This window comes from Ranitomeya variabilis, chromosome 4 (assembly GCF_051348905.1).
Source record: "Ranitomeya variabilis isolate aRanVar5 chromosome 4, aRanVar5.hap1, whole genome shotgun sequence".
NCBI classification, from domain to species: Eukaryota; Metazoa; Chordata; class Amphibia; order Anura; family Dendrobatidae; genus Ranitomeya; species Ranitomeya variabilis.
This window is the reverse complement of record NC_135235.1, coordinates 732916068-732929497: the sequence shown is the minus strand read 5'-3', so window position 1 is coordinate 732929497 and position 13430 is coordinate 732916068. Positions and strand designations below refer to the sequence as shown.

Here is a 13430-nt window from a genome sequence, read left to right as displayed (position 1 = left end):
AAAAATGGTGTTGTAAAAATGAGAAATTGCTGGTCAACTTTTAACCCATATAACTCCGTCACAAAAAAAAATTTTGGTTCCAAAATTGTACTGATGTAAAGTAGACATGTGGGAAATGTTACTTATTAAGTATTTTGCGTGACATATGTCTGTGATTTAAGGGCATAAAAATTCAAAGTTGGAAAATTGCAAAATTTTCAAAATTTTCGCCAAATTTCCATTTTTTTCACAAATAAACGCAAGTTATATCGAATAAATTTTACCACTAACATGAAGTACAATATGTCACGAGAAAACAATGTCAGAATCGCCAAGATCCGTCAAAGCGTTCCAGAGTTATAGCCTCATAAAAGGACAGTGGTCAGAATTGTAAAAATTGGCCCGGTCATTAACGTGCAAACCACCCTTGGGGGTGAAGGGGTTAATGAGAAATATTATAAAGTTTATTAATGAGAAATATTATCATTGTAGAAAATAACTGGTACAGATCGAATTACAACTGGACATTTACACAACATTGTCCTGCCATGACAAACGTCCAATATCTGAATCAAAAAAGGCAGCAAATTGGTCCCGCATGTGACCTACTGCTGCAGTTGACCGCAGTGGGTGATGCTGGAAATCGGGCAGTGGGTGTGCAACTGGTTCATCCAGTTCAATGTTGGGTTGCTCCTTAACCATTATACAATTGTGCAGAACCACACAGGCTTTGACCACCTCGTCGACTGTTTCCACTTTTAGATTTATGGCTGATGCAAGAATGCGCCATTTAGCGACCAGAATGCCAAAGGTACACTCTACTGTTCTTCGGGCCCTGGTCAGTCTGCAGTTAAAGATCCTTCTAGTGTGGTTCAAGTCCCGACTGGAATAGGGCTTCAGTAGGTTTTCACACATCTGAAAGGCCTCATCCCCAACCATAACAAATGGCATTGGTGGTCCTTGAGTGTTGGGGAGAGGTTGTGGCGGGGGAAAATTGAAATTGTTACCATACACACGGCGGCCCATATCCGAGTTCTTTAAAGTTTGGGAATCATTGCCACGTCCAAAAGCACCAATGTCCACGGCGATGAAGCGACAGTTCGCATCAGCAATTGCCATGAGCACAACAGAAAAATATTTTTTGTAATTGAAGTACTCCGATCCTGTTCTGGCTGGTTTGATAATGCGAATGTGCTTTCCATCCACCGCTCCTAAACAGTTGGGGAAATCACACACACTCCAGAATTTCTCCGCAATTTCTAGCCACATGTCCAAGGTGGGTAGGGGTATAAACTCATCCCGGAGTACATTCCACAAAGCCCGGCAGGTGTCCGCAACTATTCCGGACAGGGTGGATATTCCAAGCCGGTATTGGAAGTGGAGGGATGATAAACTCTCTCCGTGGCCAGAAATCTGGAAGAAAAGCAAACACAAAAAACATTACAATCTATTCTTTTTATGGTGTGGTTACGCTAAAGAAAGGAAAATACCCCAAAAATACATGTCTGAAAACACTAAATTTGGACTGTCATTGGTTTAGATTTTGAACGTACCTTAATGTAACCCGCAGACGTTCCTCGGGTGGAATCGCTCTACGGAGCTGGGTGTCCTGTCGCCGTATGGGTCCTTGGACACGAGAAAGCAAATCCCGGAACGAGTCTTGCGACATTCGTGTGTATTCCTGGAATTTCTCCGGGTTGGCATTAAGCTCGGCATAGAGCGTGTGGTAGGCTCCACGGCTCTCACGTAGTTCGATAATGGTGTGCCTCCAAAAACGCCTACGTTGTCTCCTTCTCCATCTTTCGCGATTTCTGTCTTGCTCCCAAGCAAAAGCACAGGCAAGAAACAGTTTGAAGCTGAAATCCAGGTTGAAATAAAAGCTCTCCATGCGAAAATCCATCATGACACAGGATACAGTAGCAAACTGTTAAAATTTCAGTAGCCCTAGTGTCTATATATATATAGATCCCATAATACACGCCCTCTGTAGTCCCATTGGCGGTGTCTGGTTATCTAGATTTTTCTCTTGTGAAATTTCTCATCATGCGCACCAAAAACGCAAACGCAGGAAAAAACGCATGTAAACGCGTGCAAACGCAACGTTTTTTTAACCGCATGCGTCAACGCATGTGTCAAAAAAAACGCCGCGTTTGTACGCGTTCATATGCGTTTTTTCCACCACTTGCGGATGCGTTTTAAACGCTGCGGATTTAAACGCAAATGTGAAACTAGCCTGAGGTACAATTGAAGTGGAGACTTTCAGGTTTTATTTTTAAACAGAATTTTTATTGAATTTTCCAAAACAATATACAAATAGTATAAGGCAAAAAGACTTTTTCCATGACATATTGTAATTCATAGTAGTGAAAACTTTATTATATAGCTTGTGTTTAACATTTTTTACAATTTTCAAAGTTTGAATTTTTATGCCCTAAAATTAGAGAGATATGTCACATAAAATAGTTAATAAATAACGTTTCCCACATGTCTACTTTACACAATTTTCTGAAACATTTTTTTTGCTAGGAAGTTATAAAGATTAAAAGTTGACCAGCGATTTCTCCTTTTTCCCCCCAAATTTTTTTTTTAATTTACAAAACAATTTTTTTAGGGTTCACCTAACATTTGAAGTGACTGAGCTGCCTATACATCAGAAAATACCCAAAAGTCACACCATTCTAAAAACTGCACCCCTCAAGCTGCTCAAAACCACATTCAAAAAGTTTATTAACCCTTCAGATTCTTCAGGTCCTTCATAGGAATTTTTTAAAGGTGGAAAAAAAATGAACAAAAAAAAAATGAACATTTAACATTTTTTTCCACAAAAAAAATACTTTAGACCCAAGGTTTACAAGAAGAAAATGGACCCCAAAATTTATTGTGCAATTTATACTGAGCATGACAATACCGCATATGTGGAGGAAAACCACTGTTTGGGTGCACCGCAGAGCTTGGTAGGGAAGGAGCGCCATTTGACTAATTGAATGAAAAATTTGCTGAAAGAATTAGCAGATTCCATGTCGCGTTTGAAGAGCCCTTGATATGCCTAAACAGTGAAAATCCCCCTCAAGAGATGCCATTTTGGAAACTAGACCCCTCAGGGAATGGATCTAGATGTGTGGTGAGCACATTGAACTCTCGAGGGCTTCACAGAAGTGTATAACATTGAGCCGTAAAAAATCACATTTTCCTCACAAAAATATTATTTTAGCCTCAAATTTTGCATTTTCATAAGGGAAACAGGAGAAATTGCACCATACAATTTGTTGTGCAATTTCTCCTGGTTATGCGGATACCCCAAATGTGGGAGAATACTACTTTTGAGGCACAGTGCACAGCTCAGAAGGGAAGAGGTGCCATATGGGAGTTCGGATTTTGCTGAATGGTTTGAGAGTGCCATGTCACATTGGCAGAACTATTGAGGTGCCAGGACAGAACTCCCCCCATCATATTACAAACTACACTTAATGAATTCATCTAGGCGTGCAGTAATCATATTGACACCACGTGTGCCTCACAGAATTTTATACCATTGAGCGGTGAAGAAACGAGTAATTAAATTTTTAATTACATTTTTTGTTTTAGCCCCAAATTCCAAATTTTTCTAAGGGCTAATAGGAATTTTTTTCAAACAAACTGAGGTCCATTTTTTCCTGAGTGCGTCAATAACCTACATGTAAATTGAGAAATATTTTTGAGGCACAGTGCAAAGCTCATTAGTGAAGGACCGCATACTACAGTGCAGATTTTACTGTTATGGTTTGCGGGTGCCTTAACCCTCTCGGAGAGCCCCTGAGTTGCCAGAACCCCCAATAAATGACTCCATTTTATAAAAAACACCTCTAAATGAATTCATCTAGGGGTGTAGTGATCATGTTGACACCACGGGTGTGTCACATACTTTTATATCATTGGGCAGTGAAGAAAAAACAACTACATTTTTAACACCAAAATTTTGTTTTAGTCCCAGATTTTATATTTTCACACAAGTGGGTAAAAAGGGCACCTTAATTTGTCCAACAAGTTCTATTGAATGTGGCAATACCCCATATGTGGCTGTACAGTAGTGCTTGGCCATACTAGAGACTTGGAAGGGACAGAGCGCTATTTGCCTCCTGGAGCGCAGATTGTGCTATAATAGCTTGCGGACTCCATATACAGAGCCCCTAATTGCTAGAAGAGCAGAATCCCCCCTCAAGTGACCGCATTTTGGAAAATATACCTCTTCGAATTTATCTACAGGTGCAGTGACGATTTTGACTCCATGGGTGTTTTCCAGAAACAAGCAGCAATGAATGTTGCCTAGTCAAAGTTGCAAACTGTCGTTGTAGTGACCAGTACGTTGTAGTGACCAGTATGCTGCTATAATCAGTATGTTGCAGGCACCAGTACGTTATGCCCAGCTCGTGCTTCTGGAGACACACACCCATTAGTTAGGCGGGCTCTTGTTGCTTTAGAAATGCCAAATGTGGACATTATATGTGGTTTAGTTACACTGTGGGGTTCAGAAGGGAGAGGGGAGGCATTTGTATTTGAGAGTGCAGAATTTGTTGAATTTCTTTGGAAAGTTATGGAGCCATTTCACTTTTCCAGAGCCTTTGTGCTTCCAGTAACGTGGAAGCCCCCTATATTTCCGTTAACAGATGACAGACCTGAGTGGGAACTTGCTTTTTTGTGGATTGATTTGAAGCTTTTATTGGGAACATTTTACATAATGTTTGGGATTACATTTATAAAGCGCTCTACGCTGAGCACTTACTCTGGGGCTTCCATCTAAATCTCCAAGGGACGAGATTCAGATGAAACCCCCGGGATCCATTCACTTTAATGAGGCAGCAGAGTTATTCTGAACTTTCGTCTGGCCTCTGTTCAGCTTTGTCCTTCTATTCAGAAATGCACAAAACTGTGGCCGACAGCACTTTTATGCAGTCCTAAAAAGATGGACACCATCGGTTCACAGGTCCTATGGCGTCCACAGTGTCTCCATCTAACTCACTATAGGGAATATTCTGCTGGGATTCAGTCTGAATCACATACGTCAGAGATTTACATTGGTGTAAGCGCTCAGCGCAGAATAAATGTGAGCCAAGCCTTACTGCGATCTTTGGTGAGACAGAACAAACAAAACAGCAGGTGAAGAATTGGTTTTATTTATTTTTTACATTATTATTATTATTTATTTATATAGCGCCATTAATTCCATGGTGCTGTACATGAGAAAAGGGGTTACAGATAACATTTACAGTAAACAAATTTACAATGACAGACTGGTGCAGAGGGGAGAGGACCCTGTCCTTGCGGACTTACATTCTACATCATTCCTCATGCAGTATAAGCGATTAGGCAACTTTACTCTTTGGTTCAGTGATACCAGATTTATATTGTTTTTTTGTTTGGCTGCTGTCACACACTTAAAAAATGCTTTTTATTGCGCATCACCATATCATGTGAGGGCATGTTTTTTGCGAGACGAGTTGACGTTTTTATTATTATGATTTTTGGGAGGAAGAATGAACAAAAATCAGCAATTCAGGATTCTTATTTTGTTGTTATGTCGCTCCGCATGTGGTAAAATTGATAAGACAGTTTGATTACAGCGATATCACAGTTTTATCTTTTTAATGTTTTGGCACTTTCACACAAAACAATTTATAGAAAAAAAGCTTGCAATTTGTTACCATCTTTTCAGTTAGCCATTAAAAGGTATCAACCACTGAGGACTCTCAATTCTAAATATTATTCTATCTACTGGCTAACACGGTACCAAGATATATATCTTTCCTGTTGAAAAAATTATTATTTTTGCATTCCTTTATTCTGAGAGCTATAACCTTTTTATTTTTCCACTGATGGATCTGTATGATGGCTCCTTTTTTGCAGGCAAGATGACGTTTCAGCGGTACCATGTTTATTTATATTTATTTTTTTGATCGCTTTTTATTCCACTTTCTGTTCAACGGTATGATGACAAAGCATTGTTTTTTGTCTTGTTTTTTATTTAATTTTTATGGTTTCACTAAAGGGGTTAAATAGTGGGACAGTTTCATAGGTGTGTTTGTTCTGGATGCGACGATACCAAATGTGTACTTTTATTGCTTATTTTTTTTTATTCAAATATTTATGGGTACAATATATTTTTACTTTTTATTTTTGATTTTTTTTATATTTTTACATTTTTTCTAAACTTTTTTTTTTTTTTTTTACTTTCTTTAACTTTTTTTTTACTTTGTCCCACTATGGGACTTTCATTTTTTCCAGGCTGATCACTTGTATAGCATGGGGATACAGGAGCATCCCTATGCTATGCAAACTGTCACCGCTGCTCTGACACACAAAGTTGCCGATTATGATAAAGCAACTTTGCTAGCTCAGGTCATCGTCACAACATTGGGTCACCATGGCAACGATCAGGACCCCACAAAGATGTTGCAGGGTCTCCGAACCAAAGGCAAAGAGGCGGTCTGCTGTGAGCTCGATCACATCACTTAGGGGATTAAAGTACCGCAGGAGCGGTGTGGGACCACTCCTGGCACTGAGTGTCGGGTGTCAGCAGTCAGAATCAGGTGAATCCCAGCGGTGATCGTGTTTGCACAGGCCGTGTGAGAGCAAAATTGTCGAGATGTCAATATGACCCAGGTTACAGGGACATATGGATACGTCCAAGGTGGGAAAGGGGTTAAAGCCAAACATGAGGAATGACAAGGGATTGCCTTAATAGTGGACAACCACTTTAAGAAAATGCAATTATTGGTTAAAACATTTCCAACATTCTGAACATGGAAAAGGCTTCTCCCCTGTGTGACTGCTCTGATGTTTATTACGAGTTAATTTCTGTGCAAAATATTTTCCACATTAATCACATGAAAGAGGCTTCTCCCGACTGTGAATTCTTTTGTGACTAACAAAATCTGATATCTGTTTAAAACATTTCCCACATTCTGAACATGAAAAAGGCTTCTCCCCTGTGTGGGTTCTCTGGTGCATAACAAAATCTGATTTATGCTTAAAACACTTCCCACATTCTGAACAGCAAAAAGGTTTCTCCACTGTGTGAGCTCTCTGGTGCTTAACAAAGTTTGGTTTCTGTGTAAAACATTTCCCACATGCTGAACAGGAAAAAGGCTTCTCCCCTGTGTGAGTTCTCTGGTGCACAACAAGATTACGTTTGTGGTTAAAACATTTCCCACATTCTGAACATGAAAAAGGCTTCTCCCCTGTGTGAGTTCTCTGGTGACTAAGAAGATTTGATTTATTCACAAAACATTTCCCACATGCTGAACAGGAAAAAGGTTTCTCCCCTGTGTGAGTTCTCTGGTGCGCAACAAGAATAAATTTATGGTTAAAATATTTCCCACATTCTGTGCAGGAAAAATACTTCACCCCTGTGTGAGTTCTCTGGTGCTTAAACAAATTTGTTTTCTGGTTAAAACACTTCCCACATTCTGAACAGGATAAAGGCTTCTCCCCTGTGTGGGTTCTCTGGTGTGTAACTACCGTATTTTCCGGCGTACAAGACGACTTTTTAACCCCTAAAAATTGTCCCAAAAGTCGGGGGTCGTCTTGTACGCCGGGTACGGCGTGTGCAGGGAGCGATGCTGGATGATTCCCAGGGTCTCAAGGAGAGGAGACTCTCCTTCAGGCCCTGGGATCCATATTCATGTTAAAAATAAAGAATAAAAATAAAAAATATGTATATACTCACCCCTCCGAGAAGCCTGGCTCTCACCGCTGTCAGCGTCTGCCTCCGTTCCTAAGAATTGCGAGCCTGAAGGACCTTTGATGATGTCACGGTCAGGTGACTGGTCACATGAGCGGTCACGGACCAATCACAGGCCAGTCACCTGACCGTGACATCATCGAGGTCCTTCAGGCTGCATTTCTTAGGAACGGAGGCAGACGCTTGCAGCGGTGACAGCCAGGCTTCTCGGAAGGGTGAGCATATACATATTTTTTATTTTTATTCTTTATTTTTAACATGAATATGGATCCCAGGGCCTGAAGGAGAGTCTCCTCTCCTTCAGACCCTGGGAACCACACGCTGTATAAGATGACTGGGCTTATAAGATGACCCCAGTCTTATACAGCGGGCATATCCCAAATTCCATATTTTATATGGAAAAGTTGGGGGTCGTCTTATACGCCCAGTCGTCTTATACACCAGAAAATACGGTAGTTTATATTTGTGGTTAAAACATTTCCCACATTCTGAACAGGAAAAAGGCTTCTCCCCTGTGTGAGTTCTATGGTGCACAACCAAATCTGATTTCTCGTTAAAACATTTCCCACATTCTGAACATGAATAAGGCTTCTCCCCTGTGTGAATTCTCTGGTGCTTAAGCAAATATGATTTCTGGTTAAAACATTTCCCACATTCTGAACAGGAAAAAGTGTTCTCACTTGTGTGGGTTCTTTGATGTATAACAAGCTTTTGTTTCTCGATAAAACATTTCCCACATGCTATACAGGAAAAAGGCTTCTCCCCTGTGTGGGTTCTCTGGTGCTTAACCAAACCTGATTTCTCGTTAAAACATTTGCCACATTCTGAACATGAAAACGGCTTCTCCCCTGTGTGGGTTCTGTGGTGCGTAACCAAAGCCGATTTCTGGTTAAAACATTTCCCACATTCTGAACAGGAAAATGGATTTTCCCCTGTGTGAGTTCTCTGGTGCTTAAACAAAATAGTTTTATGTTTAAAACACTTCCCACATTCTGAACAGGAAAAAGGCTTCTCCCCTGTGTGGGTTCTCTGGTGTGTAACTAGTTTATATTTGTGGTTAAAACATTTCTCACATTCTGAACACGAATAAGGCTTCTCAACTGTGTGAATTCTCTGGTGCTTAAGCAAATATGATTTCTGGTTAAAACATTTCCCACATTCTGAACAGGAGAAAGCGTTCTCACCTGTGTGAGTTCCTTGATGTATAACAAGCTTGTGTTTCTGGTTAAAACATTTCCCACATTCTGAACAGGAAAAAGGCTTCTCCCCTGTGTGGGTTCTCTGATGCTTAACCAAAACTGATTTCTCGTTAAAACATTTCCCACATTCTGAACAGGGAAAAGGCTTCTCCCCTGTGTGGGTTCTCTGGTGCGTAACTAGTTTATATTTGTGGTTAAAACATTTCTCACATTCTGAACATGAATAAGGCTTCTCAACTGTGTGAATTCTCTTGTGCTTAAGCAAATATGATTTCTGGTTAAAACATTTCCCACATTCTGAACAGGAAAAAGCGTTCTCACCTGTGTGGGTTCTTTGATGTATAACAAGCTTCTGTTTCTCGATAAAACATTTCCCACATGCTGAACAGGAAAAAGGCTTCTCCCCTGTGTGGGTTCTCTGGTGCTTAACCAAAACTGATTTCTCGTTAAAAGATTTCCCACATTCTGAACATGAATAAGGCTTCTCCCCTGTGTGAATTCTCTGGTGCTTATGCAAATATGATTTCTGGTTAAAACATTTCCCACATTCTGAACAAGAAAAAGCGTTCTCACCTGTGTGGGTTCTTTGATGTATAACAAGCTTGTGTTTCTGGTTAAAACATTTCCCACATGCTGAACAGGAAAAAGGCTTCTCCCCTGTGTGGGTTCTCTGGTGCTTAACCAAAACTGATTTCTCGTTAAAACATTTGCTACATTCTGAACATGAAAACGGCTTCTCCCCTGTGTGGGTTCTGTGGTGCTTAACCAAAGCCGATTTCTGTTTAAAACATTTCCCACATTCTGAACAGGAAAATGGCTTCTCCCCTGTGTGGGTTCTCTGGTGCTTAACCACAGCTGTGTGGGTTCTTTGGTTTATGGTATTTCCATATTCTGAATGTGAAAATGACTTCTTTTCTTTAGGAGCAGATTGTGTTTTAATGCTTATTGTGTGACTTTCATTTTCCTTTGTAGTCAGTAATAAATCAGGAGACAGGACCTGTTTCAAAAGATCAGATGACAGAACTTTGCTGTGAAGGGATGATGGTATATCTGAAGTCATGGCATTCAATTCAGTTGCATCCTGTGGGATTTCAAGATCATCCGATTTAAAAATTGAAGATGTCAGCTGTCCCTCTGATCTCCGGGTGCAGTCATCTGCTAAGAAAAAAACAATTATTTTTGAATAAAATATCATTGAATTTTATATTTTTGAACATTTCTACTTAAAAGGGAGTCGGTCACCCCAAAAATGGCCTATAAACTAAGGCCACCGGCATCAGGGGCTTTTCTACAGCATTCTGTAATGCTGTAGATAAGCTCTCGATGTAAACTGAAAGATGAGAAATAAAGGTTAGATTATACTCACCCAGGGGCGGTCCCACTGCGGTCCGGTTTGATGAGCATCGCGGTCTGGGTGCCCTATTGAGGGCAGAGCAAAGTACTCCAGTGCGCAGGCGCTGGGAAAGGTCAGAGGCGCCCGCGCACTGTAGTTCTTTGCTCTGCCCTCAACAGGGCAAAGTACGCCTGCGCCGGAGCCGCGGCAGGAAGACAAGAAGAGGACATCATCCTATGAAGATGGGAGGCGCCGGACCCGAACCGCGACGCCCATCGGACCGGACCGCAGCGGGACCGCCCCTGGGTGAGTATAATCTAACCTTTATTTCTCATCTTTCAGGTTACATCGGGGGCTCATCTACAGCATTACAGAATGCTGTAGATAAGCCCCTGATGCCGGTGGCCTTAGTCTATAGGCCATTTTTGGGGTGACAAATTCCCTTTAAACTGTCCATAAAAATGGCAAGCTATGTAAAAAAAACTGTAATTATTTACCAAGACAATGACAGTTCACAGTCTAATAGACAACATTAATAGATAGTTACATAGTTGTTGAAGGAAGACTTTAAGTCCATCTAGTTCAACCCATAGCCTAACCCAACATGCCCTAACATGTTGATCCAGAGGAAGGCAAAAAAAAACCCATGTGGCAAAGAGTAAGCTCCACATTGGGGAAAAAAATTCCTTCCCGACTCCACATACGGCAATCAGACTAGTTTCCTGGATCACATGAATCAGTAGTGCATGGTGTTCAACTGTTTGTTCATTCTGCCTCCCAAATATTGAATAAAAAGAAACTAATCAATGTTATGTAGGCGAAAATAATATCAATTCTCATCTCACAAAAAACAAGCCCTCACTCAGGTCCATCATTTGTAAATGGAAAAACAGACTACACACATGTTCAAAATTGTTGTTACACCTCGTTTAATGACAGAAAATCCCACAACAGTCAAAAAATAACTTGAATCTGACAAAAGTAATAATAAATAATCTATGAAAATGAACATCAGACATTGCTTTTTAACCATGCTTCCACAGAATAAAAAAAAATAAAACTTATGAAATAGGCATGGACAGAAATGATGATACCCCTGAATATGTGACAAAAGGGACATGTTAAATCAAGGTGTGTCACTGTCCACTAATTAGCATCACAGGCGTCTACAATCTTTTTTTATTTATTGTTACTATTGTTAGGGTACTGTCTCACAGTGGCACTTTGATCGCTACAACGGTACGATCTGTGACGTTCCAGCGATATCCATACGATATCGCTGTGTCTGACACGCAGCAGCGATCAGGGACCCTGCTGAGAATCGTACGTCGTAGCAGATCGTTTGGAACTTTATTTCGTCGCTGGATCTCCCGCTGTCATCGCTGGATCGTTGTGTGTGACAGCGATCCAGCGATGCGTTCGCTTGTAACCAGGGTAAACATCGGGTTACTAAGCGCAGGGCCGCGCTTAGTAACCCGATGTTTACCCTGGTTACCAGCGTAAAAGTAAAAAAAAAAAAACAGTACATACTCACATTCCAGTGTCCTTCAGGTCCCTTGCCGTCTGCTTCCCGCACTGACTGACTGACGACCGTAAGGCAGTACAGAGCACAGCGGTGACGTCACCGCTGTGATCTGCTTTCACTTTACGGCGGCACTCAGTCAGTGCGGGAAGCAGGCGGCAAGGGACCTGAAGGACACCGGAATGTGAGTATGTACTGATTTTTTTTTTTTTACTTTTACGCTGGTAACCACGGTAAACATCGGGTTACTAAGCGCGGCCCTGCGCTTAGTAACCCGATGTTTACCCTGGTTACCCGGGGCCTTCGGCATCGTTGATCGCTGGAGAGCGGTCTGCGTGACAGCTCTCCAGCGACCACACAACGACTTTCCAACGATCACGGCCAGGTCGTATCACTGGTCGTGATCGTTGGAAAGTTGCAGAGTGTGACAGTACCCTTAGAGTCAAGTTATTTCTGTGACCATTGTGTGTTTTTCTGTCATTAAACGAGGGGTACCAATAATTTTGACCACATGTGTATAGATGATAACCCTCAGTGAATTAATTTATAAAATGGAATCACTTCATGGGGATTTCGACTATTCTGGTTTTCTGTCATTTAGTTATATTAGGGTTAGGGTTGATCGAATAGCTTTGCATAACTTCTTATCCTAATAGCTATAGCGCTTACCGAATAGTTGCCTCGGGAACCTTGTTACATGGAGCGCTCCCGATAATCATCTGTTCATCGCTGCAGCTGCCAGTGTTGTGTTGCTGTGTGACAGTCACAACTCATACAAGCAGAGCCCGTGCCCATTTTTGGGCTATCTATGCAAGTGTTGTGACTGTCAAACAGCCACGACACATGCAGCAGCGACGCCAAACAGCTTATTATCAGGAGCGCTACAGGTATCCAGGTTACCAAGGCAGCTATTCGGGAAGCACTATAGCTATTCGGATAAGCACTTATCCGAAGCTATTCGATCAACCCCAATTAGGGCTTCTGCATATGGTGTGTCGAATCTCCTCTGGGATCTGTTCCTTCTGTCCAGGTGGAGTAATCTGCTCCCTACTTCAGCCATTTGGAAAGTACCACACCCTACTAAAGCTCAAAGCATATGACAGGAATCTGCCAGAAACAGCGTTGTTCTCCTCTGGTTCAGTCCTCTGTGCTCACCATGTGGCTTGTGTATTTGCTTCCTGTTGTGAACGTGGCCCGTTTACTGACTACTTTTGTGTCTTCTGATTCTGTCCTTCTGGTTCTGACCCAGCTACCTGACTATTCTTCTTGACATCTAATACCACAGAATAGCAGGTAACACCATAGTCCAAGCCTAGGGGTCCCAGTGTAAGTCCAGATACATGCAAGGGTGTTAAAGGGCAATGAGCAAGGCAATCCTTGGGATATGGAAAGCAGAGAAGATCGTGCCAGGCATGTCCATGGTGGATATCTTTTGAGCTGCCAGGTGACCCAATACATTGTGTCTGCAATCTAGTCTAGCTAGATCTACATTCAAATAGCTACATGGCGCTCCTTCCCTTCTGAACACTGTCATGTGCCCAGACAGTACAATCGTATGTAGGGTATTGTAAAAGTTGGAAAATTTGTAAGATCCATTTGTTTTCTATTATCCTTTGTGATTAACTCCAAAGTTATGACTACATAACGTGACATACGTCAGATATGAAAAATGGGGCCTGA

General features: G+C 41.5%; 1 protein-coding gene across 1 annotated transcript in view; it reads right to left on the bottom strand.

Moving 5' to 3' along the window:
- Positions 1–2348: 2348 nt before the first annotated feature.
- LOC143768255 (uncharacterized) overlaps positions 2349–13430 on the bottom strand; it is a 73643-nt gene continuing 62561 nt past the window's right edge. Inside the window, exons 12-13 of the mRNA XM_077256948.1 lie at positions 8033–10053; positions 2349–7581 (exon numbers count right to left, since the gene is read on the bottom strand). Of these exons, the coding sequence (XP_077113063.1) occupies positions 6832–7581; positions 8033–10053 (2771 nt within the window). The 3' untranslated portion in view covers positions 2349–6831. The remainder of the gene's footprint in view (positions 7582–8032; positions 10054–13430) is intronic.